Here is a 25,974-nt window from a genome sequence, read left to right on the forward strand (position 1 = left end):
GACAAAACAGTTAATTTCAATTTTTAATGCAAAACAAAACTGAAGAAGGGAAGATTTAAGTGGAAAATTAAAAAAATAATTCTGTTCTTTTCTCTTTACAATCTCCTGATATTTGTTTTTGTCATTTGCCAGAAATTAAGTTAAAGTCAAGAGCAGCTTTTGATATGTTTTCCCTGAGTAGGAATTAGTGAATGACATCTGAGAAGATGCATTTTCCTTTGTTTATTTGTTCATATATAGAGAGAGATATACACACACACACACACAAACTTTGTAACTTTTTGACAGATAGCCTTTGCTGCTCTGTGTCACACACCTCTCTGTTCAGGGATTCCTCTAGTTTCAAACTGGAGGCACTACAGAAAAAATTACAGCACATTTCAAGCAGAACTGAACAACAGCTGCATTGAAGATTTAAAATGAAGATAAAGTAACAATTCAAATAATAAAATTTTCACTTAATATGGCATATCAATAGTGAAGTCTGCAAAATTTATATACCACTACCAAATTACGGCATGTAAAAGTAAGAAATAATTCTAAAATATGAATAAACCATAAATAACATATATGTAAGCTGTATATGTGTAAACATATAACTATATTTATTCAAATAGAAATAAATACAAAATATAAAGGTGAAATTCTGAGATAAGATTCAGAAAAGAAATATGAAACTGTAAATTTGCAGATGTTGTATTTCATGCAAAAATAATCAGAATTTCATTACAATTCTGAATTAAATAAAATTTTGTCATGTCAGTACTTTCATTATGCTCTATATTCACCTTATACTTTCCATATTTTCCTTGAAATGATTCACATACTAAATTCATGTGTTCATACTTCTTGTCTTTATAAGTTACAGACCTTCTGTGCTAGTGGGGGATTTGCCCTAGTCTTCTGATCAACCTAAAGCTCCCAGGACATAAAAGTTGGTACTGAGTATAAATGGTGTTGTTTTTTTTTTTTTAATTAAACTGTAAGTTTCAAAATCTATTTCCAAATATTAAGTAAGTATTAGTGTTTTCCGACAAAAACAAAGCAAAATATCTTATGAAAAGAACATATGAAAAATGGAGAACCAATGACTACTAGTGAAGTTGTAATAAAAAAAAAAAAAAACAAATAGCCTAATTATAAGAAATATAAATTCATAACTCCAATGTATCAACCTTACTCTCAAATGTAAAACAAAATTCCTTCTCCTAACTTAATCTATCAATGCTGTATAAAAATAAAGTTTAAAGTGCTGTGAACAGAAATCTTCACTAACATACAATTCAGTTTTAACACAGTCACTAATCAGTTTATGAAGGCTGAAGAAGTCAATATTACTAACCACTACTTACTCTGATTGTATTGTGTTAATATAGCTTCTGATTTTTTTTCGCACTATTCAGTGAATCCATCCTTATTGTCACTGTTTTTCTTCTGCAGTATTCCAGCTACAGCCACTTCAGGAAAAAGTCTTCGCTTAGAAGTAGATATTTGCTATTGCACTTTTAAAAATTATCATAGATTTTTGTAAAAGTTTCTTTTTTCACAGAGTATATTTGGAGGCTGTATTTCAACTAACATTGTCCTTTTGAAGGTCAAAACAAGATTCTCTTATTTTTCTGAGTGATTTCCATTCCCCTGAGTCTTAATTCTTTTACTGTCAGCTGCTCCCACCTACAGTTACTATTTCCTTTAGGATGATAAACACCAGAGTTGATGTAAGGATAAGATCAGTGGAGCTATCAAAGATTTAAACCAGTGCTGGAGATGGAATCTGAATAAATAACAGGACTTTTAGCTTTGATCTTCCCCTTTCCAAGCCCAACTCATTTTCCTCCATCTCAGGGACCTTATACTGACTATCATTCCAATTTCCCATGGAAGCTTCCCCTGGGCTCATCCTTGCCACAAGCTGAGTGAATTAAAAGTGCCCAAAGAAGCATTAACAAACAGAAATGTCCAATGATAGTGAATTGACTGCAGGCAGTTATCCTGGGGTGTATTGCAGAATATACTGTAAAGACTGACTTTGGCTGATGCTGTTGTAAGTAATGTGCAAGAAGGAGTAAGGATTGCATTAGTGACCCTCTGAAACGTAAGCAGAGTATATAGAAAGAACTTACAAATCACAAATGAGGCAAAGAAATCAACAGGAATGATTATTCAGAGACATAAATAACACACAGAATTTTTCATTTAACAGAAAAATTAAAATTAATGCCTCCAGGAAGAAAACAATCTCAAATGTACTTGAGATTTTAATCCAGGATAATCTCCCAGATCAGACTGCTGAACTGTGATCCAGCTCTTACATCCCATGTACTTTGGAAGCACAGTCACTAGTACTACCTTTCAGGAATGCTTTTATCCCAAGTTCCCTTTATCCCTTTCCTGGGAGTTCAGGCATCATGGCCTATCACCTACCTGAAGCTCTGTTTTCCTGCTTTCTCTAGGACTTCTGTGGACACCCTCCTCAGACTCCTGAGAACTTGATATTTCTTTCTGGTAGGATGACATTTAAAGCAAAGGGCAGGAAAACCTTGCACTGGAATTTGTAAATACACACGTAATTAGACTCTAGGCAAAGCATAACACATATGCCCAAATTTCTGACAACAGGTATGTCTGAAAGGGATGAATTAGATGTACAAAGAGCAAACTAGTAAACTCAGGAATCAGTAAGGCTGCAGACACAGCTGCCTTTTTTTTTTTTTTTTTCTCCTGATTGTAGCTGGAAAGGTCACTTTTCAAAATTATTTCCAGCTGCTAATGACTGGCATCATGACAGCCTACAACCTTCCAGCTGAAATGCTCTTGTGCTAACATCCAATACCCACCTCAGTTGAAATGAGCTACCATAAAGAGAACATCCATGGTAGACTAACATTTTTTAACTAAAATACCCGTTTCATTGTGTTCAGAGAAGAATCAAAAGTGTCTAGTCACTTCTTTCTCTGAAAAAAGCATGCTTGTTTAAATACTACTGCAAGAATAAATAGTACTGTTAGTGGACTAAAGTTAAAAATGAATTCAGCAAACGTACAGTGGTTTTACATAAGCACCTGCAACATGGACAAGGAAGGCTACAATCATACAAAATAGAATCAATTCAGTCACATTTAAAATAATTACTCTCCAAGCATAATAATATTAAGATATGATCAAAACATCTCACAGGATATCAACACTATTAAGGCTGGCTGCAAAGACTGAATCATGGGGGAAAGTCGAGAGGGCTAAATGAAAGCAAATAAAGAATATAAGACCTGACCAGGGGCACAGAATATTAAATGGATGTATTCCTGTCTATCAACACTTGGTAGCACATTGCCAAGACAACACATAAAATGATCTGCTGTTCATCAGTCTGGAAATTAGTAAGATATTTGTTCACTTATAAATTCTAATCTTCACTTAAATTGGTGCTGAAAAGAATTCTGTCACTCGGCTTAAAAGCAGATTTGATGGTTTGGTTATGATAAGCACTTTTTTTCAATTTTTTTTTGAAAATGTACATCCAGAGGAGAAAATAGAAAAGGAAAGGAAAGATGCACAGGCTTCTTCACCAGTGTCATCTATAAGGTTTTTGTCTTTTCTGCTCCTTGGGGCAGGAATGTTATGGGAAAAGAGGCTTCATGACCCTATTCTTCTATAATTCTTGCACCATGTGTGCATCCATAAGTTAAAATAGATTAATTAAGAAATAAACCAGAAGCAGGAACAAAAATATCCACTTGCACTGTTACCCTGAATAAGGAATGTAAAGTCTAAGACTTAGTTATGTTTCTGTGCTTGCAGCAACCAAAATAAAGGTAAAACATCTAGCAAAAATAAAATAGGTAAGAAAATCTCTTGAATGTTTCATTATAAAGATGATCACACCATTTCAATATTTCATCCTTTCTGTTAATGGCCTACCAGGTGCAGATAAACTCTCACTGTATTGGTATGCTTAACCAAAGCTGAGGAAGGGAGGGAAGGTGTTAATAGTAATGCTAAACGTGATATTTGCATGCAGTCCAGTCACAGAACGCAACAAAGTACTTCGACTGGCAATGTTTTCCCCTGTTAAAAATGAGAAACCTTATTTTATTTCAAAATAACCACAAAGGCACTTTGTGTGGAACAGGATCATTAACTTCACAGAGAAATGAATTGAGTGCATGCTGCCTCTAGTACCCTAACTTTACTATAAACTAGTAGGTAACAAAAAACAACAACAACAAAACGTGTGAAAAATAATTCCAGTGATATACTTGGCTGACATGTATTCCTTTGACTCACTTGGTTCAATTATTGCCTTAAGTGATTTTCATACTGTAACATAAATTATTTTAAGGAAACTTTCCTTCTCATTTGGAGAAAAAAGCTTGAAGTGCCAAACATAATGCTGAAGTTCACAGTCAGTTTAATTCTTACAGTTTGGGATGTCAACTTTGTTTTATGTAATCATTAGGACCAAAAAACGTGAAGTTGAGCATGTTGCTCAAGAAACTTACATTAATATTACACAGAAATGCCTGTAACAATACCTTAGTGCAACAAGGAACTTGGACTTCAGTGGTATCCATGTGGAACAGGCTTCCTTTGTGCTCCTATTAGCTTCTAATATATGAGTGTACTTTCAAAGGAACAAATGGTACAAACTGTTTTCTGAACAGCAGAACAAATTGCTGCACCAAAAATCTATATAAGAATCTATTCCATTATATTCTAATGGTAGCAGACTAACATTTAAAATGTTGCATAATTTTGTACAAAGTCTTTCTATTCAAAAGAGCCTTTAGACAAACACAAAAAGAGAAAAAAACAAAGACTCCTTTGAAATAAAGGATTTGTTTGTTTGCCTTAGAAAGTAAGTGATAATTAACTGGAAAAATTAACACTGAATAGGAGTTTAGCAGTCTTCATTGCCCACTCATGATGGATTTTTTTTTTTTTTTTTAAATAAGAAAAGCTTGAACTGGCTCTCTATTGAGGAAGCAGCCTGTGTTTAGTTGTATTAAGAAAACCCTTTTCCACCTCCTCCCTCACCCCCCAGGAGCAAACTGCTCCAGCACAGGTCTCCAGCTCCCCCCAGACCCCCTGCTCCTGCGTGGGCTCCTCTCCATGGGCTGCAGCTCCGGCCCGGGGCCTGCTCCTGCGGGGGCTCTCCATGGGCCGCAGCCTCCTCCAGGCCACATCCACCTGCTCCACCAGGGGCTCCTCCACCCATGGGGGGGCTGCAGCGTGGAGATCTGCTCCATGTGGGACCCATGGGCTGCAGGGGGACAGCCTGCTCCACCAGGGGCCTCTCCACAGCCCACAGGGGAACTGCTGCTGCCTGCCTGGAGCACCTCCTGCCCTCCTGCTGCACTGACCTTGGAGTCTGCAGGGCTGGGTCTCACTCGTCACAGTGCTGTTCTTTCTTCTCTCTCCCAGCTGCTGTAGCACAGCAGATTTTTCCCTTCCTTAAATCTGCTCTCCCAAAGGCCCACCCAGCATCTGTCCCTGGCTCAGCTCTGGCCAGCAGTGGGTCCCTTTTGGAGCCGGCTGGAGCTGGCTCTGATCTGACATGGGGCAGCTGCTGGGCTCTGCTCACAGAGGCCACCACTGCAGCTCCCTCACTACCAAAACCTTGCCACGTAAACCCAATACAGCTACAAAATTAATCTTTAATTCTTTCTTTTTCTTTTGGCTCAGTACATATTTCTTCATCTTTGGTATGAAAGACAAAACCCAGAATACCCAATGGCCAGAAATAACGACTTTCCAGAGGAAGACACCAGTGCAGGGTTGTGAAGGTCAGAGATGCCCCACTATCTTCCTCAGGTAACAAAAGAAGTAATATGTGTGTTCAAAGCCTTTTGTGGATGCAAACCGTTCTTGTTAATTCTGTACATTGAAAAGGTAATAGAAAATTAGGTTGACACAGTTTTTACTTGCATTCAGCAGAAACACAAAGAAAATGCTTCACTAAATCCATGTAGCTCATTTATGTAAAAACAGATTATGCTCTGTATTTCCTTTATAAAAATACCTTTGCTTTCAATGTTTTATCTTCTTACAGTATGTAATAGTAATTTACAAGAGTTTCAACTTCGTATCTTTCTCCTGAGTTTTTACTCCATAATATTCTTCTATCTGTACAAACTTGCATGAATGTATCACAGAGTACACTTATGAAATCTGCAGGTGTCACCATGCAGGGGTCAGGGAGGACACAGTTATTCTGGAAGAGAGAATCAGGCTTCAAACATCATAAACTAGAAAGGTCTACAAAAACCATAATTAAATTCAATAATAATAACCGCAAAAAGTTATGCTTTGACAGGAGAAATACCAGAAACAATAGCTGACAAAAGACAGCAAGAAACCTCGGAAACTTCCCGGAAAACTAACCAACACCAGGGCTAAAATCTGCAATGTTGGGTTTCTAATAGTGTTCTGATGGCAAAATTGCTGATAAATGTATGTACACTTCTTTTTAAACCCCACATGCTGAATTGGTGGATTCTGTATGGTACCAGAATTAGCATTCACATGTGTCTCTGACAACTACAGAAATGTGCAAAGACAGAAGATTGCCTTTTTTAAGAACCCCAACCAGATTTTTCTTGGAACTTTGTTCGCTGGAGGATTTTCCTGGCTAGCAAAGATAGTTCCTTGAAGCATAATTTGACAGAGATGTCTCCAACCTGTTGCTCACAGTATTTTCAAGACTGGTAAGCAGGTGACTTGCAAACAGTGCTCTTCTCAAAGATAGGCTTCTCTTTAGAATAGCAATAACAACTGTGGTGATAGCCCCAAAAATTTTGGGATGAATTTGAAATCAGCAAGTTTACAAAAAATCATGTTGAAGAAATGGCTAGTTAAATCAGGGATAAAAAACAACTTTACCTAGATAAGCAGGTGCAGACTAAATAAATGTGCTTAAAAGAAAACTGGGAAAACTAAAAGTAAACACAATTAAGGAGGGTGAAACAATTTATACAAGAGGAGGTGATTAAAAGTAGTTCTAGGTGAAACATACCATCTGGATCAAGTTGCAGTAACTCTTATTTGAAATCAAGCTGATCAAGAACTGCAGAACAGGAAAAGACCCTTTCTGTCATGCAACAGAAGAAAAAGCACAAACCAGGAAAGCTATGGGCATAAAGCTGAGCAAAGCTTTTCTGAGCTCTAAAGAGAAATGTACATACATGGAGAGCTGCTCAGAGAACGAAACCAAAGAAAGAAAGAAAACCTCAAAACTTCGTCCAAAACTTTTGCTTTTCCTATTTTTAGTTTTAGTATCATGAATAATTAAAAACATTTTAAAACTTGCCCTTTTTTTCTTTATTAAACTGAAAAAAATGTAAGATTCTAATCCTTCGATTATAACCCAAATGTAGTTTTCATCTACTTCTCTCTCAAGCAGATCATTGAGTTCTGTGCAGGGTCACTAAGGTGGAGTTTATTTATGGGGTAAGACTGGAAGAAGCTGAAAGTGGAGCCAGATTTGTCAGTGAGGGAGTGAGATGACACTAAATATCAATCAAATTGATACTTAGCTAAATATCAATCTAATTTTGTCCTTGTCTTTCCTCTCTCCTCTATGAAAAGAAGGGTAAGTGATTAATATATATATATTTTTTTTTTTTACAGTACCAATCCCTCTGCCCATTGCACCTCATTTTGTGCCCCAGCCATCTGATATTCCCATATTCCTCATCTCACCTAGCACTGCCAGCAATATCAAAATCTCCTGCTCTTCTGAAACCTCCTTACTTCTCATTCTTCTTTCCAGTCTATTTTTTGTTTGAGCTACTTTTCCCCTTGTCCTTGCTCTGCACTTCTGCTTTGTATAACAAATTATGGGTTGGGCTTTTCACCTCTGAGAAGTAAGTTTTGTTTTACTCCACTCAGTTGTCCCTCCAGGCCACATATGCTCATGAGTTGTGGAACTACTAGAAAAGCAGAAGTTGTAAGATTTATTTTGGTCTGGTGAAACAGTCACTGAGTCTTCTGTTCCCATTACCAGCAAAAGACCTAGATTCGTTTGCCTAGATCATTAAAATATGACCATATACTAGTCCACCCCAAATCTACAGCTTTTAAAAAGCCTGAGGTAAACTGAGTTTCGGAGTAAATGCTTTTAAACAACTGTGATGTCGATTCTGAATTTTCAAGGCTAGATCCTTCTGAAATGCAGACATAATCTTAATTACACTACCAATGACTTTCAAAGTGATTTATATTGTGGTACTTCACAGATGCCTTTCAATCAAATTGAGGGCACCACATAAGGCTGAGGATCTCAACGCCTTCTTTACCTTATTCTTCAACTGTGAGGTCTCCCAGAACTTTCTGCTTAGTGAAAGCATTCAAGGAGAGGAACCATCAGCAGTATATGAAGATCAAGTTAGGGTTTTATTTGCAAGATGTCAGCTCATACAAGTCCATGGGATTAAGGGGTCTACATCCATGACTGCTGAAAGAACTTGCCAGTGTCCTTGCAGGGCTGCTTTGCATCGTCTTTGAAAGATGGGCAGAGATCAGGTGAGGTCCCTGGTAATAGAAGACAATGTCACACCTATCTGTCTTGAAAAAAAAGGTCAACCTGAGGAACTACAATCTAGTCAGCCTCACTTTACTTCCTCGGAAAAATCACTGAGAGAGTCCTTCTCAGAGCACTTTTCTGGACATGTGGAGGAGAAAAAGTTAAGTGGAATGGATTCACTAAAGGTAAATCATGCCATGCCAACCTGATTACCTTTTAGGATAAAATGACTGGATTTGGGGATGACTTCAGCAACGTTCCAACACTGCCTCTCACAGCCTTCTTCTATCCAAATTAGGATGCTACTCCTAAAGGATTAATTGAAGTGAATTCAGTGGAAAGCCACCAGGATGGCCAAAATTGGAGCATCTGCCCTGTGAGGTGGCTTAAAGGAGCTGGGCTTGTTCAGCCTGGGACAGACATATATCTAGGAGGACCTGAAAGCAGTCTCCAGTGCCAATGGGGAAGGTAGGAAGGGGACAAAGCCAGGCTCTGTGTGGTGGGAAGACTAAAGACACCGAGCATAAAACAAACAACAGAGGTTCAGACAGTTCAAAACGTTTTCCACCATGAAAACGGTCAAGAAGAGTAAGTTATCCAGAGAGGCAGTGCAGTCTCTGTCTTTGGAGTTTTAAACACCTTACTGGATACTGAACTAGCAACAAGCAACTTGGTCTGACCCCACAGCTAACCCTGTTTCAAGCAGGAGGTTGGACTGGAGACCTTTTGAGGTCTCCAACACGAATTATTCTATGATCATACGAATGTCAGCTGAATCTTGTGCCACAGTAAACTAGAAAGTGTTACTCTGTATCACCTAGTAATGCACAGATAACTGGAACAAAAAATAATGAAGATTATTACAGCATAAAAAAGAGGTAAAATTTAATTTCCACTACTACCAACATATACAAGCAATAATTACCTCGAATCAGTAAACCACGTATACATTATAAAAAGATTCCAAATAAAATTTTAGAAAAACATCCTCAGACAGTTCACTTCAAAATCCCAACCATTGCTGTCATTAGCAGGTATGTAAGATTTTTTAGTTAATAGAACAGTCAATGGAGCAGCAATAGAATAAAAATTTACTTTTCTTGTATTATAATTTTTCTACTCTAATAAAATGAGACACTCTACCATAAAATTATTTTTAAAGCAGATGCAGACTGGTACAAAACATTGTCACAGGGGAACCTATGAATGTGGCAAAGTAACAAATTACAAAATCATAAACAGCTGTCTGGCTACTAATTAACAAGCACTGCTAATTTGACCATAGAAATATATAATTTGTCAGCGTGTGTGTATATACACATATACATCTATATAAAACCCTAAATACTTTGCATTTTCAGAACATTAGCATTTTGCCAAATTCTAACATATATATTCACAAAAAGAAAATCAGCAAGACAAAAGAAATATCCCTGAACTGTTAATTGTAAACCCATATGGCTAACCCAGGTCAAACATTCCAGGGAGCAACAAGTCAGACTTCTTTCAGAGTTATTCTAGAGTTTCCTAGTCTTTAGCTCTTGGACATGCTATGCTCAGCACATGGGGCTTCTAAACTGTTCTTTTGAGTCATCTTTCTCCATTCAGCAAAGACCATATGTAATTTCTCCAGATTTGGGAATCCTCTCTGGAGGCTAAATGTTTAAAAGCTAGATGTTGACGTCCCTATTTAGTACATACTGTAAGACCTGGAGGAAGTTCAAGCTGCTGGAAGGTTTCCTCCAACTGCGATGCAAAACCTCACTTCAGAATATATGCCTATAATTTCTAACTCCGAGGACTGGCTCTATCATCTCAATTTATTTCAAAACTAAATACAGTGATGGTTCACATGAATCACATCTAACAGTTACTGGACAAAAGCAGAAATTGTTTGAAAAAACTGGACTTAAATCTAAGACATCCTACTCCTAAAAACAAAGATATATCAAGGGTAGGATTTAGTTCTCACATTAAGACACCTAAGTGCATGTTCTCGTCATAAGGGGCTACATATTCAAGACTGTATTACCTGCTAAACTCAGTTGACTAAAAAAGAGGCATTTAGTGACAATGCCACTAAAGATGCTCCAGGGTATCAGAGGCATTTACACGAAGACAATGAATGTGACACAGCACTTAAAGAAGATCTACACACCTTCGCGGTAGCAGCTGAAGATCCAGCGCAAAATAATAGGGTACTTTTAAAGTTTTTCTTAATTAGACATCTCAACATCATGGAGACATCGAAACATCTACATCTGTGCATCTTCATCTTGAGGGAAGTCCCATCTTGGTGAAAAATCTCTTCAAGAAACACAAGACGACAAACTAATAACTATCCTGGTTGCAGAGGCTGTTGCTCCCACCACAGCTAAAACAGGGCTTGCTAACATGGATTAACCACACTATTTAATTTTGCACTGAAACAGAAGACTGAGCTCCAGAGAGCAGTTAATAGTACTTTTGCTAGTAATTGTCTAAACTGCTACAATGGTATTACAAGGGGCACTCTCATCCTGCCCCAGCATTTTCAAAACTGCAAACCAAATATCCACATTCTTGTCAGATTTTATAAGCCATGTCTCGATTCAGCATTTTTTTCAGAACTGATGAAGGATGCGTATATTTCTCCAAACAACCATTGCTCTTCCAGTGGCCTTGAGAATTTGCTGGTGAGAAAATGGTACAATATGCAAGGAAGAAAACAAAGACATCAATCAAAAAAATATTAATTGACCAACAACAGATCAGGAAATATGCAGTGGTGTGCAACCTGTTTTTGAAACCATTCTCTTTCAGAACAGGAGTCTTGAAACAAAACTCATTTTGCTGTTTTTCAGATTCCAGTATCCTCCTGTGATATCATTTCTTTGCAAAACACTTTTGAAGTTTTTTTTTTTTTTAATGCTAAAATGACTGAATATTGCTTACATTATTACATCAATTGTATACCAGTTCCCATTTGCTTATTCCCCTTTCCTTGATCTTGTTGTAAACATGCTTTCAGTGCTGTTACAGGAATGATGTAAGGATGTGGAAGAACTGATCCTTTACCTTGACCAAACAAGAATTAATAGAACAGTTAAAAAAAAAAAAAAAAAAAAAAAAAAAGCACAGTAGTTCTTGAGTGGCTGCCAAACATATGTCCTTATTTACTTACCTTTATTTTCTTTAATTTGGCTAAACTTATATGATTTTCTAACTTTCTAATGTGAATATTCTGGAACACTTGCTTTGCAAATGAAATAGACTTCTGTTGAAAGAAAGTTTGCTAAAAGAAAGGATTAAACAAATGTTACACTATGACATACCAAATACTAAGTTTAAAAAACATAACAATGTTGTACAGTATATAAACAATTATACGAATATCTTTCACGAGCCAATTCAACATCAAAATAACTGGATTTGCAAATACCAAAAAAAAATCTTTTACCTATGTAGAAAAAATAGGTTTATTATCTCAAGTGCATCCAAGTTAACAAGATAAATTATTTACAGTACTGAAAATGCCATGTTTCAGATAATTTTTGGACATAAAAATTGGTCTTTAAAAAGGGGAAGGATAAGGACAAATGCTAAAAATGTTTTAGATTTTTGGTGACTATACACTACAAGGAGACATAATGAAACTCAAATGCTGTCTATCTACTAGAAAAAATGCTGTCATTATAAAAACTACCACCACCTCCACCCCCAATTTATTAAATCTTCTCTGGATCAGTTAAGCTATTGTTGAACTCATTTTACAGGCCTTTTATGTTTCTATTAACATGTGATGTTAATTATTACTATGAATACAATTGTATTGCACAAAAATGAAATGTGAAAAAGGACAATAAACAAGTAACCATACAAATGAGATTTTATCAATGTTCACTAATTTTGAACAGAAAGATTTAAAGCGATCATAAAAGGAGTTAAATTTAATCAGACAATCTTTGAAATCATTAGTCAACTCAGAGTAAATTCGGCCTACTGTTTACACACACAGAGGAAAGCCAAGCAATATACAATGAGAGTAAGAAAGTTGTAAAACTAAGCATCAGATTTTATTTTGCTCAGATAATAATTATTTTGATTAAATCAGAAACTAAGACTGTCCTAGAAGAATAGGTATTGATAAGTTACCGAGTTTAAAAATAAACATTTTTTTTTTCTGATTCCATTATCAGACAGCAATCTTTGCTCCATCATACTGAGCATGTCATTGCCATTTTTTTTTCCAGATGTTCAGTCTTTTGTATTATCAATATGCCCAACCATCGAACGTCTCCCATGCACACAGAAGCTACAGAACTCTTTGTTTCCTAATGTGGAAGCCTAGGTCTACACACCCATTATTTCTTGGCTTTAAAGTTCATAGTGCATATTGAGCATCACCTGAAACATTTTTCTTTGGTACCATTTTCACTGTGTATGCAAACACCAACATATTGTTTTCCATTACAATAAATAGCTTTTATTCAAAACAGCATCTGGATTATTACATTTCTTGTATATTTAAAAGTGGAAATAAATTGTATTATCTCTGAAACTGCTGCAGTTTAAAGTAAATGTTTTCCAATAACTACAATTTTCCTGTCTGGCTCAAACGTTTTCCAATGCAGTCCCACAACAAAGGCACTGTTAAGAAGTAGGTTGGTTGTTTTAATCAATTTGTATTTGAGCTGAGTTCAAAAGAACACTCACTCTCCATAAATATAAAGAAAACAAAGGGAATTCATCTGAAAGGTGAAGAATAATTTGATCAAGGTTCTTCAGAAATTTGATTTTTTCTTCTCCATCATAGTCCAAGCTTGAAATATTACTTTCTTCTGTCTGATATTGAAGAAGTTGTTCCAGAATCATGAACAAAGAAAAAATATTTTCATACTGAGTAATGTCATATATTTCATGGATCTGGGAATAAAGGAAAATCAATGCATAAGCACAGTGTGAAAATGTTTCAAAAGCCCAGCATCTCAGATGACAGTTTAAAGAATAATGTTAAAATTTGCAGTAATACGTAGTATTTATATAATTAGAATGGCTACATATTCAGACACAATTACTTCTAAGAAATGTTTTCCTCTATGTGGTAACAGCCAAACAACTAACTCAATCAAACTGCCATATCGAAGGTCAGCACAACCTCCTGTCCTGGAGTCAAAGAAGGTTTTCTCTACCTAATTATTCACATGCGGTGACATATAATAATGATCTACAAATCAACAGCAACAGCTTTGTTTTAGGCATATAATTAAAGTTGGTGGATTTTCATTTTCTGAGAAATGAAAAGCGTAAAAATTCTCTCAGTTGTCATCTATGCAAATGATGCTTCTAGAAAGCAAATAAAAAGTCAGGGTTCTTACTCTCAGTAGAAAACGTCCAAATCAGTATCCATATCTCACTCAATTACAAAGGGGAAGTGCCAGTTTGTCAAATAAGCTTGCTGACCAAACTTAGAACTTATTATAAACATCAGTGCTATCTGATGTAAATGCAACTGTCCTGTATTTGGAAACCACAGTTTCAATCTGATATTTTATAATCTCTGCTGTACATGCGGAATAACTGATAAGATAAAACCTTAAACCTTGGGGAATTATCTTTTTGGAATGAAATTCTACGTCCTGCTTAACAGTAAAATCTATCAATAACATTAGATGACCTTGTTCTGAAAAAGACTGCAATTATGGTAGCTGGTTGATCAGAACTCAGAGGTTAATCATAGAAAATGGACCAATAGCTCTAGCAAACCTAAACAACTATTTAGGCCTAGAGTACAAAGCTAAGGTCTAGGCTTTGACGTAGGTCTATGAAATCAGTCTGAAATCATTTTACCACCCTAAACCATATACTGCTAGATTTTCCAGTGTATAACATTTATTACGTAACAATTGCTTTTATAGATGAGGCAAGTGATTCTTGATCCCACTAGAATCTAATAAAAAGACAGCATTTTGCCTTCTCCTGGTAAGGCCCCTTCAGTAGATGGTGGTTCAGGGGAATGTTTACTTTGTGTTTCTCTTAAACCTAAAATCTGTGTTTGAGGCTCCCCAGCGTAATGTCTTTCAGGTATTGACCTCCTATGTCAAGGACAACACTAAGACACCACAGCCATCTGATTGCAAAGCCTTGATGGGGCAAAGTCATTTTGCTGTGTTTTCCAGACATCATAAAAATTAGGATAATTGATGAAAATATTATCCCTAGCCTTGCAAGTTCCAGTTACGTCTCTCTATAACTTGGTAAGAAAAAACCCGCAGTCCAAAAGCCACCCCCATTCAAAACTGACATTCTTATCACAACAGATAACAAAAAAAATTAAAAGCAGAATATTAAGTATTTGTGAAGTCCAATTAAACCCAACTGTACAATTAGGAAAATCCTTTTTATAACTTGACACTGTAACTTGCATGGTTTAAAGGGTTCTTTCCTTCTGTTGTGCACCATCATGTCATCACCATTTGGCTAGCACTCTGAAAATACATTTTCTTTCCCTCAATAACAGTGTATTCACAGATTATTAATTTGTGTTAGTCCCTCATTAAATATTATAGAAAAAGAAACAACATACAATGGTAAACTATGATTCTGATGAGAAAAATGACTATGCAGAAACATAATTTGAAGTTCTATGCTTCTAGCTGCTGTAACTTGGGTATTAGAAGTACAAGGAAAAACCTTTGTTTAATTTGTAAGCGTTGGCCTTACAAATTCACTCAGATCCTCCTTTCACATGAGTAATCAATAGAAAAGGTTTTAGAAAGGAAATTATGTCACTTCACTTACCTCTATAACCTCAGGCTCTTCCAAGCAGTTAAGCAACTGTTACTTTCATTGGGTCTCAAAAAGTGCAACTAATTGCGACTTAGTAAACTATCTAATTGATTATGGATAATAGAAACCGCAAGCTAGCTAATTACCTTTCATCTGCAAATACTACTGCACTAAAATAAAATGGGTTTAGCCGCACAGAAAGGGTAAGTCTGATGGCACGGAGGAAGCATTTATTGAGGTAATTGCTTTTCAGGGGACAAATGCACTTCAAAATAGTTTTATAATACCAGGAGAAAAATATCAGTCTAGAACATTTGCTGGCTCAAGGCTTATTAACCTTTCCAACCCATTTAATAATCTGAACAAAACATGTCTCCAGTTCTTTTCCCAGATGTTTTTGTGTAGCGCTAATTGATGCAATTACTACCAATGTAAATCTATGCCACAGAATTAGTAGAGGAATATCTTTACTGCTACCAACGGTTAGTTAGATAACAAACCTATTCTTCTTGCTTACCAATGTGTTTAAGTGAGAAGCAGAATATGCACTTGTGCACATCCATACATACCCTTGCACTAAGCTAGTCCATCCAGAAAGTTCAGAGGTATGTTCATAAAGCAAACCTTCTATATAGACTCTAATTTCAATATATATTTATACCAATTTTAATTAAGTCTTACATGAACTCCATTTTTTTCAGAAAGAATTTAAAGAAAAAAATAAACATACTTTTAACAGATCAGATTGGTATGCACTGTGGGTTTTGGACACTTTTTTTTTTTTTTTTGATGGGATCAGTCCTTGCTGATTTTTCCTCATGAGGTATTTGGAAATATGTTTATTAACAATAAAACGTATTTTGCAAACACTTCATTTTTTTTTTTTAATTTAACTTTTGAAATTACTTTTTTGTTCTGATTTCTCAATCCATTTTTTTTTTCAAAGTAAAGTAACTTAAAAATTATTAATTATATAAGACTGAGCTTTACATAAGATAGAAACAAAGGACTGTGTGGATCTCCTGGCTGCATTAAATGATCTGCTAATCAGCATTCATGCATTTATATAAGGAATCTCATGCTATTAGTAAAACAGCCCATGCCACTCTTTCCAGGTCACACAGAGGTTGCTCCAAGGAGCAATACAAGTGAGCAGGAGCCCAGTGGTGCCCTGGAGCAGGGAGGTCCAGAAGCCTACTACATTGCTGGCCACGTGCTCCCTGCTTTGGGCCACAACTAGCTCATGCATTTGCATACTGCATCTGAGCTGGAGCAATCCCAAGCACAAATACAAGCTGGGTAATACAGGCTGAGAGGAGAATGAGAAGGACCTGGGGGTGTTGGTTGACAAGAAGCTCAACATGAGCCAGCAATGAGTGTTTGCAGCCCAGAAAGCTAAACATATCCTGGGCTGCATCAAAAGCATCATGGACAGCAGGGAAAGGGAGGTGATTCTTCCCCTCTTGAGTTGGCACAAAACCAACAGCACCCATCATATAAGAAAGCACACAGTAGGGTAACTGAGGGTATCCCTAATTGCTGTTTAGTGTTTAAATAACATGCTGATAAGCATCTCTGAAGTATTAAAGGCAGGCACACATGAAAGACTTTACAGGAAATCTTTTTGTTCTGAATTTAATACCATTGTCTCTTGTTAAAAGGTAATTACCTTACAAATTGCCATGCCTCAGGATACAGTCTTTAGCTGATTAGCATTTCTCTTTAATTGCTTTTTGTTTTGTGTTTTTGAAATGCATAGTTCCCTAACATCACTCCCAGTAATCATAATCTCCATTACCCACATCAATATTCACCTGCCAAGGAAGTTCAAACTGATTTACACACTCTTTTAGTATTTAAAGGAAAATTCATGCACCCTACAATTCCTTATTTAAATTTATAGTTAAAAAATGATAATAAATAAAGTCTTTTCAAAGCATTTTTTGATCTTTTGTTCAATGGGATCTGGAATTCTAGTTTTTCTTGTCTTTATGGATGCTATCACTTTCTCCTCAAGTAGCTCAGTGAGATTCAAACATTCCACTTACAGATTAAGACAAAACTTGCCTGCAGAAAGGCTCAAGGAATAACTAATGTTTGTGAAAGTTCAATTGAAGAGGGGAAAATGTCAGTTAAACTCTCAGAACAAATGAATCTGCTGCTACAGTGCGTGCTGTGACTACAGTTCTGAGCAACATTCTGTCAACATCGTCTTGCACGTCCCAGCCAGACTCACCCTGGGCTTTTTTGTGAGATGTCTGAGAAGCAGCTGTAAGGATCCTCTGAAAATTGTCTGTCCAGAAATGGTAATTTGGCATACCATGGAAAACACTTCTGATAGCAAAAGGAACAAGCCCTTTAAATTCTATCACCCAAGGGGAAGATGTTTATCCCGGAAACATCGTGCCTCTTCCATGCATCATTTACCAGGGTCACTGGTACTAGTCCTTGAAAACTGAATTTCAAGAAATACCCAGGCCTTCTTAAGCAATATTATTCTTATCTAGTATTATGATTTCTGCAACAGATTGTAAGAAATTAAACATACCAGCAATAAAGTATGCAGGTTTTCTTTTTTCTTTTTTTTTCTTTTTTTTTTTTTTTCCTGGATGAAGAGAAAAAAAATGCCTCTATACCTGTAACCTCTTAGGAAAAAGCACTGTGACTAAAAGTAGAAAATAAAAAATAAAGGGAAAGGGGAGAAAATAGGCCTATCAATTCATCTATAAAACATAATAAGTTCTTCTGTCTTCTTCAGATGTTCAGACATACGCTTCTCTCCAAAAGGGACCCTTAACACAATTTATGTTGACTTTCAACCTCCATCAAAATCATAAAAATCTGAGATAACAGACTGTAACACATTTTGTTTTGCCTTACCTGATACCCCACCTTTAAGCTCCTATTTGGGATTTGTTTTTCTTTCTCTGCTTATGTTCTGATTAGCTTTCAGGGAGTCAATGGATGATGATTATTATGAATGAGGTACTAACTACAAGTGGAAACCAAGAAAAGACAGAGGCCTCAGCACATGAGCATCCAGATTTCACAATTAGAAGGTAAAGCCATGTATCAAGTTAGAAGAACATAACAAAAAAAGTAACCTAAAGATCAGGAAGCATATAAGCTGTCATCCCATCAGTTTCCCCATTTATTAGGTAGTGCTCATGAGGAAAGAAAGAAGTAGGACAGGAGAGGGCTCTCATATTCTTTCTTCAAATGTTCTCAACAATGGGAAGGAAGTTTTTCCTGTCCAAAAACCCTACTGTGCTTTGATTACAGCTGATGTTTGAATGGACTGTCCCTTCTGTCTTCCCAGGCAGAACCACATTCATGGCCTCAATTGTCTATTAAGTTTCCACTCAATTCCCTAGGTCAGCCTTAAAGATGACAGGTTTGTTCTAGCAAAAATGTGAGAGAGAACGCATGCACAACATCACTTCATACTCTAACATACGTTTCTTTCATTTACCAAGTGTATGAATAACCCAGGCAACCACTGTGCTGTTGCTAACACAGGAGGTTCCCTCTGAGACTCAGGCAGCACTTCTGTGCTGTGTGGGTGACAGAGCCCTGGCACAGGCTGCCCAGAGAGGCCGTGGGGTCTCCCTCTTCCAAGACCTTCAAAAGTCACCTGGACATGGTCCTGGGCAGCCTGCTCTGGGTGGCTCTGCTTGAGCAGGGGTTGGAGCAGATGGCCTCCAGAGGGCCCTGCCCACCTCAGCCAGTCTCTGATTCTGTATTGGTTTCATCATTTTTGTTAACACAAATGTATGTATCTTTGGAGAATGCACAAAAGTACTGAAAATAAAAGTCACTTTGCTTTAGTGGTTCTAACAAACACAATTCTGAGAGTAATGTCAGATATATGCTCATTAGTACTTTATCGTAATTCATTCATTTTGAAAAGAAGTCTTTTGAACATGCTTTTCATCTCGCAGGGCTTTTTTGTTTTTCTACAAGCATGATACACTTGCCTCTCATTCAGCTTGACTTATTAAAAAAATCACCTCTTCCAATATGAGGGATGAAAAGCATTAAATAAAACTAGCAAGTGACAGATGGCTGGTCTGACAAGAAATCAAAGTAGTAGTTTAAACCCACAACGTGTATTTAAATTGCTTGCCACAGAACACTGCGAATGCTGGAAGTTTGCATGGCGTGAAAGGTTATGTATACAAATGCATGTACAAACAGACAAACTCCACCTTAGATAGTCCAGATTGTTGGATACTGGGGAAATATTGCTGTAAAGATCTTCAGACCCTTCCCTAAACCTCTACTTTAATGGCTGTCAGAAGCAGAATATTTGGCCTCTGGTCCGACAGCATAACCACTCTTGTGTTCCCCTGCCTCTTTTCCCGTCTTCTTTACTGCCCTACACACTACCAACACCATGTTACTTCAGAGAAAAAAAAATCCCCTCCCTTTCTGCGGGAAAGTAAAGATTATTTTCAGCTCAGGAAGCCACCAAACAATTGCTGTCTATGCAGAACAAACTTCATCAGCTATAGTGAGTCAGCTTCCTCCAAAGCCAAAGAGAACCACTCCAGGTTCCCAATCACAAAGTCTGAACAGAAAAAAAATAAAATAAAATAGGAGTTTTCAGACTAACTGAAAGCACAATACCTATTCAAAACTCGTATCTAGCTGCAGCAAAACAGAATAGGAAAACCACGAAAAACAAGATAAAAAATCTACCAAATAGCAAGAAGAGTGATTCTAGACATTGTCCTATATGAAGAAAAGCACAAAGCTGGTTGGGACACAAGCCTAAGATTTTTAAGAAGAAAATGACATCTGCTTTCACTTTTATCCAATGAATCAAAGTCTCTGTATTCTTTTCATAAATAAAAAAAAGGATATGCTAAAGGAATGCCAAAGATGATAGGCTTCCTTCCAATTCAGCAGTTATTCTTCCTCTTCCATGGACAGAGGCTGAATATTGAATGACTGTTCAAGACACTGTTATCTTAATCAACCTTTGTCTTTGGTTTAGGACAAAGCATTTTATTTATCTACTTTTTATTCCTCTTGTTTTGGCATAAATCTTGCATTTTGTTTTACAGAAAATATCTTCAGGAAAACATTTATATTTCAAATAAATTAATACAATATAAATTTCATATAAATAAAACATTTCCAAAAACTAGCTGCTGAAAATGGGTATTTCCCTTAGATAAGGCACAAAACATGTTTTTTCAGCAACACTAGTATCTGCATAAAACACCAGCTTTCCACTAGAATTATGTCAACAAAACCCATAACCTCCTCTCAGCTTTCAGAGAATACCATCAAAGGCAGAATTTTAACAGGAAGCCTTGAGAGGCAAGTTAGGGTATTGTGATTTCATGAAAATTAGATAGGACAGACAAGCAGTGATAGTTACTTACTTAATGTATACAAATTATGTGGAATGTGTATGTAGAATAAATCTTGAATAGATTATCAGAATTCAATCACATGAAAATGATGTTGCTTATTCAGCTGAAATTTGTGAGAAATTATAGAAACATGATATCTACTTGAAAATCATGCAAAATATAAAATTTTATGAAAGAGCACACCACAGTGTATCTGAGAGATTATATACACGCTGTAAAGCTTCATTTTAGGAGCAGTTACTCCTTTGCCTAAAACACGACAAAATAGAGAATTGAACAGATTGCTTCCCACAATCTTTTTAGGCTTTACAGAAGCGAAATGGTATGGCTGTGAGTAAATATGGTTTCTCCTTCAAATTTGCTTTTCCATTAATTTCACATTATACTCTCCTGCAAAACTCCAGACCAGTAGTTTTCTAGAAGCTTTCACTTATTTTATTTGTTTGTTTATTTTTAAGTGCTACAGCTGTACAGAAGTGTAAAAACACAGGTTTTTAAGAGCTTCAGAGCAGCAGTTTGGAACTTTCAATGTCACAGCAGAACCAGCGCTGGAAAGCAATGATATGCAGCTCAAGACTGGCCCTCAGCAAGCTGGGGTACCTCTAAAAGCAGCTACATTTAGAGAGATTCCTTTGAAACCAACAAACTTCTACAGCTGTTTGAAAATTGTAGCATCCTGACAAACATACAAAAAAAAAAAAAAAAAAGTAAACTTGAAAGGGATTAGACAACAAATGGTTTGAAAGAAAACCAAGTTGGCTTCTATTTCTGAAGCAGAAAATAATGCAAAAACTTTACAGAGAGGACTGTGTACAAAACATTGCTTACAATTCTAAGTTACAGTATCATCAGAAACAATCATGGAAGAATTCTTAGAAAACATCTGAGATCTGTGAGCATTATTATTATTATTACTGAAATATACTAGACCATACCAAACCAAACAAACTCCAAAGGCTTCCTATACTCAAATCTGGAATAGTTAGATGTCAGATGTTAGCCTTGGGGCACATTCTCTGCTGTGCAAGTCATACTTTGTGCATGGCCAAATCTTCAATCTGGATTGTTCCAAGCATCTTTCCTGTGTAACCTGACAACGGCACAACTGGCCTTAACTAAAGGAAGAGATGCTAGAGAGTATAAAATTAGGTCAAAATTTGGATGTATAATGACATTTTCAGCAAGCACACAGACATTTACAACAACAGTCATTCATTGTGCTAGCAGGATGCCATTTAGAAATGATGGATCTGGGAATGTCAGGATTTGAAATGATCTAGAAGGAAGTTAAAGAAAATTCAAAAGATTTACACATGGCAGGAGAAGCATATGATTTTTCAATCTGTGGCATAACTTTTATGACATACCAGTACAGATCAATAACACTGCCTAGAGCTGACAGCTCGCAGAGAGGTACAGGCCCCTCTGTCCTTCTCAAAACTCATTTGAAGGACAATGCAGTGCTGCTGAGTTGGGCACCTTACAGCTGAGTACCCTAAGAAAAAGACAGTCAATTTTATCTTGTCCACACTACGCCAAAGACCTAAGAACAATAATGCTAAAAACAACCAGAAGTGCACTGCATTTCACTGCGTCACCCAAAAGCAGACTGTTGCAGGTAAAGTGCAGAGAGATATCACAATAGTTTAAAGCAGAAGCACCAATTTCAGCAGTCATTAGAAACAACCGCCCAACCAGAACTGTATGACTGAAGTCAAAATAAAAAAATAAATTAAACAAAGCCCAGTGAAACAGCATCTGCACTGAGAAACCTAAAAGACAGCATTTTAGACAAATGACTGAGGTGCCTGTTGGAGCTATTACAGAATGCTGACATAAACATACCTACTGGGGCCTGTACAGGACACCGATGAATGTTAGCAAACTGAATTTTCCAGTAAGAAAATTGTCGTTTATGGGGATGTGTTATGATAGTTGCATAAAATGTACATCACAGTAGCATAAAACAAACTGAATAGAACAGTGTATCATTCCATGACACCGCTGGAAGTCAAGAACATACTTCTACTTGGTGGAACTAAACTTTGTAGAAAAAGTTCAAACCCACCTTTCACCTGAGGCTGTAGTGTCCTCATGATGTCCCTGCCGTTCCTTTTCCCACAGTACCCCAATCTCCACCCTTTAAGCTCTTCTCCATCTTTTCCCTCTCCCATCTGAGGAAAATAGGAGGCAAAATAAAGTGTCCCATTGGCACGACCATATTCTTGGCCAAGAACAGAACCACACTAATCTGAAACACTTAAGCTGTTTTTCATCACCAGAAACTCTTTCGCGTCTCTGAATTCTGAATCTGAACAAAATAGATTTATTTTCTTTTTAAAATTTGATTTGATCTTCCCACAGGATCAAGGCAGTATTTAAGAATTCTGAAACACTGCATGCTGCTTGTATGAAAAGCAGAATTTAAAATGCAATTAGAACGTGGCACATACAATTATCAAACAATTGTGGAGCTTAACACGATTTCAAGGAGGTTACAGAAAACAGTCCCTAATCCTCACCACCATTAAGGCAGCACATGACCTTTGGTTTAAGAGAACAAATCACATCATACTAGAAGAACTAAGGTAACTGACATTCTCAAAGATCATTCTGTTCTTTCTGCCAGTGCCACAGCGCCTGCCAATTATTAAATGAGCACACAGCACACTAGATGCAATGCTAATGTCAGGTTTACTGTGCAATCAGAACGCAATGCTAGACACGGCACAATATTTATTATGAATGTGTACCGAAAAGATTAGAAAAATTCCAGCAATGCGAAGGAGAATTAACTTTCCAAAATGATAGCTAAGCTTCATTTTGAGGCAGATTTCTTTTAATTAGATTGGTCTGGAACAAGAAATAAACAATTACTCCCTTCTAACTGTGAACCAGATGTCACAATTCAAAATACCTGCTACTTTATTTTGCATAAAAATCTATTTACTATCAGTTAATTCTGTTTAATGACTACCGGTAGGCAATGCATACAGGAATGTAGCAATACTTCTCTAAGGGCCATTAGCAACACAATGGCATTCCTCTTTTCTCAGCTATAGAATTGTGTTACTTTAAACAGATATAATGTTGTACATTTAATGCAATTTAACATAATTGCTTAATTTATTAGTAAGGATTAAAACTACAGTGCAAGGTATTAAAAGATAATATTAACAACTCACACTGAAGACAGGCCACATAAATCTTCAAAACGATTTCAGATGACTGCACAAATTACATTAAGAAAAATATGACAGGAAATCATTATGGACTGACTCATTAAAAGAGGAGAAAAGAAACAAAATCAAATGCTATCAAAATTAAACTGCATAGATCATCTCTGTTATGCTGTACTAGACACCTAGCAAATTTTTAGCTATTAGAAGATGTAGGCTACATGGACTAGTAATCTACTAACCAGAGAAAGACGTCAGCTACAATATTAATAAAACTCTTGTTTTAATGGTCTAACTTATGTCATTAGACAAAAGTCACTATCTGAATCTGGGCTTTTTTACATTCTATTGCTACCATCCATATTCTCTGCAAGAGCACTCATAAAGCAGAGAGAAAAATCCTGGGACAATACAGCAATTTTCAGACTATGAACGAGAGAGACTACTGCTGCATTTTAATGGCTTTTAGGTATGTATACAATACATCCCCTCAAGCTTCTCTGATGACAGCACATTAGCCCATAAGGAACTCGTGCTGTGACTGTTTCTGCTACCTGACCTAACTCATTTAAATCTAATTCAGGTCCTCTTACACTATATTGGCATACAGCCATTGACTTAGAAATGGTTTTAAGCTTTCCAGTCCACAAATTCTTAAGGTTTTCTTGTTTGGTTGTGTCACAGGTCTGTCTCTTTTCCTTAACGTTATGTATGTTAGATCCCTACAGAAGATGGAGTGATTAACACCACATATAAACTATGGTTCATTTAATGCTCTTTTCAGTCCTCAGTCCTCTGGCCAATAAGAATTGAAAGAATTCCCTAATCATAAAGGATTAGACTTTTTCCACCTACTGTTCCCTCAGTGGGATGTCAGACTAGTGTTCAGAACTGCTCAAGGTCAGACTGGGGCCATTACCACTCTGTGGTTTTACCTTCCCATGAAGCTTTCTAGGATAGCTGTAAACTCTTTTCGGAATAAAATATGTCTTGATATCTGTTCCAATCCACCATGTTCCCAGGTGACTTCTCAATACTGCCAAATTCCCAAGACAGATAGTCTCAAATAAGTTGGACTAAAAGAATTAAAGCAGTTCCAAAAGTAATTCTCCCAATATACCATATTTCTCCAACAGCAAGAATGAAAGCGGTGGCAAACTGTATATTCATCTTATGCTAGTGCTTAAGCATGCGACACAAGACTTTCTTCTGGATAAAGTCAATGGCTCTTGCTGCTTTGTTAGAGATAACTGACAAAGTTACCAACAACAGAAATCACACAAAGTTTTGTGCATTTCTTCTTAATGCTGAAAAAGGGTAGTAGAACTTGAAAAGACAGTTTTCTGCCTTTTTCACTCAGCAGTTGTAAATCATCATCATTTGGGACAAACATCTTTTATTTCAGAGCTCTATTCGAGCACTAAGTTCATGTTTTCTGTCCTAAGACACATTTTACTGTCAAGCAAATGTGCACAACAGCAAAAAAGAAGAAATACATTTGACCATTAGCAGGACAGATAGTGTCCTGCTACCTATCTGCTGTAATAATATGGAGAGTCAGATAGTCAGCAGCACATTCTTCCTGAACCAATCCTGTTTCTTGCCTCACAGTCAGTTGTACCAGAAAACAAGCTCAACAGATCAGGCATGTAGCATTTGAAATATTTTTTATCGATGTAATCCACATGCATTGTTCCTAAGAGCAATCAACACTTGAAGGTGGAATACTACTGTGACAAGACAAGTTATTCCATTTATATGGGGTCTTCCCGTCTGTCCAGGTGTCACCTTTTCCTCCTGACAAACTTAGAAGAGTTTTGGAAACATTTAGAAACACCAAGCAAGATCTTTCAAGGAGCAGTAACAGCTTTCCAGTTCTTTAGCACATTCAGGGCTTCTTGCATAAATTGCAGTATCTTCTAATGACATTTTCTAAGAACATGATAAAGGTTAGAACACAGTATTTTTTGAACCTGCCATTCCTATTCACTGTTTAGGATCCATCAGACCTAGATCCTCCGAGAATCACAAAATACTGGCTGAAAGTTAATGCCTTAGAGAGAAACACATCTGAAGTGTTATCAATAGCCCAAAGATAAAAGTTAAAGCTGAGAAGGACAAA

The 25,974-nt window shown here is 36.7% G+C and overlaps 1 protein-coding gene across 1 annotated transcript in view; it reads right to left on the reverse strand.

Annotated features, from left to right (window-relative positions):
• Positions 1–13,174: 13,174 nt before the first annotated feature.
• Positions 13,175–25,974, reverse strand: part of MEI4 (meiotic double-stranded break formation protein 4) — a gene marked incomplete at both ends in the record, with an annotated part of 153,364 nt that continues 140,564 nt past the window's right edge. The window contains one exon of the mRNA XM_084284460.1: positions 13,175–13,426. Within this exon, the coding sequence (XP_084140586.1) occupies positions 13,175–13,426 (252 nt within the window). The remainder of the gene's footprint in view (positions 13,427–25,974) is intronic.

This window comes from Netta rufina (genome assembly GCF_964035555.1).
Source record: "Netta rufina genome assembly, chromosome: 3".
Classification (NCBI taxonomy): Eukaryota; Metazoa; Chordata; class Aves; order Anseriformes; family Anatidae; genus Netta; species Netta rufina.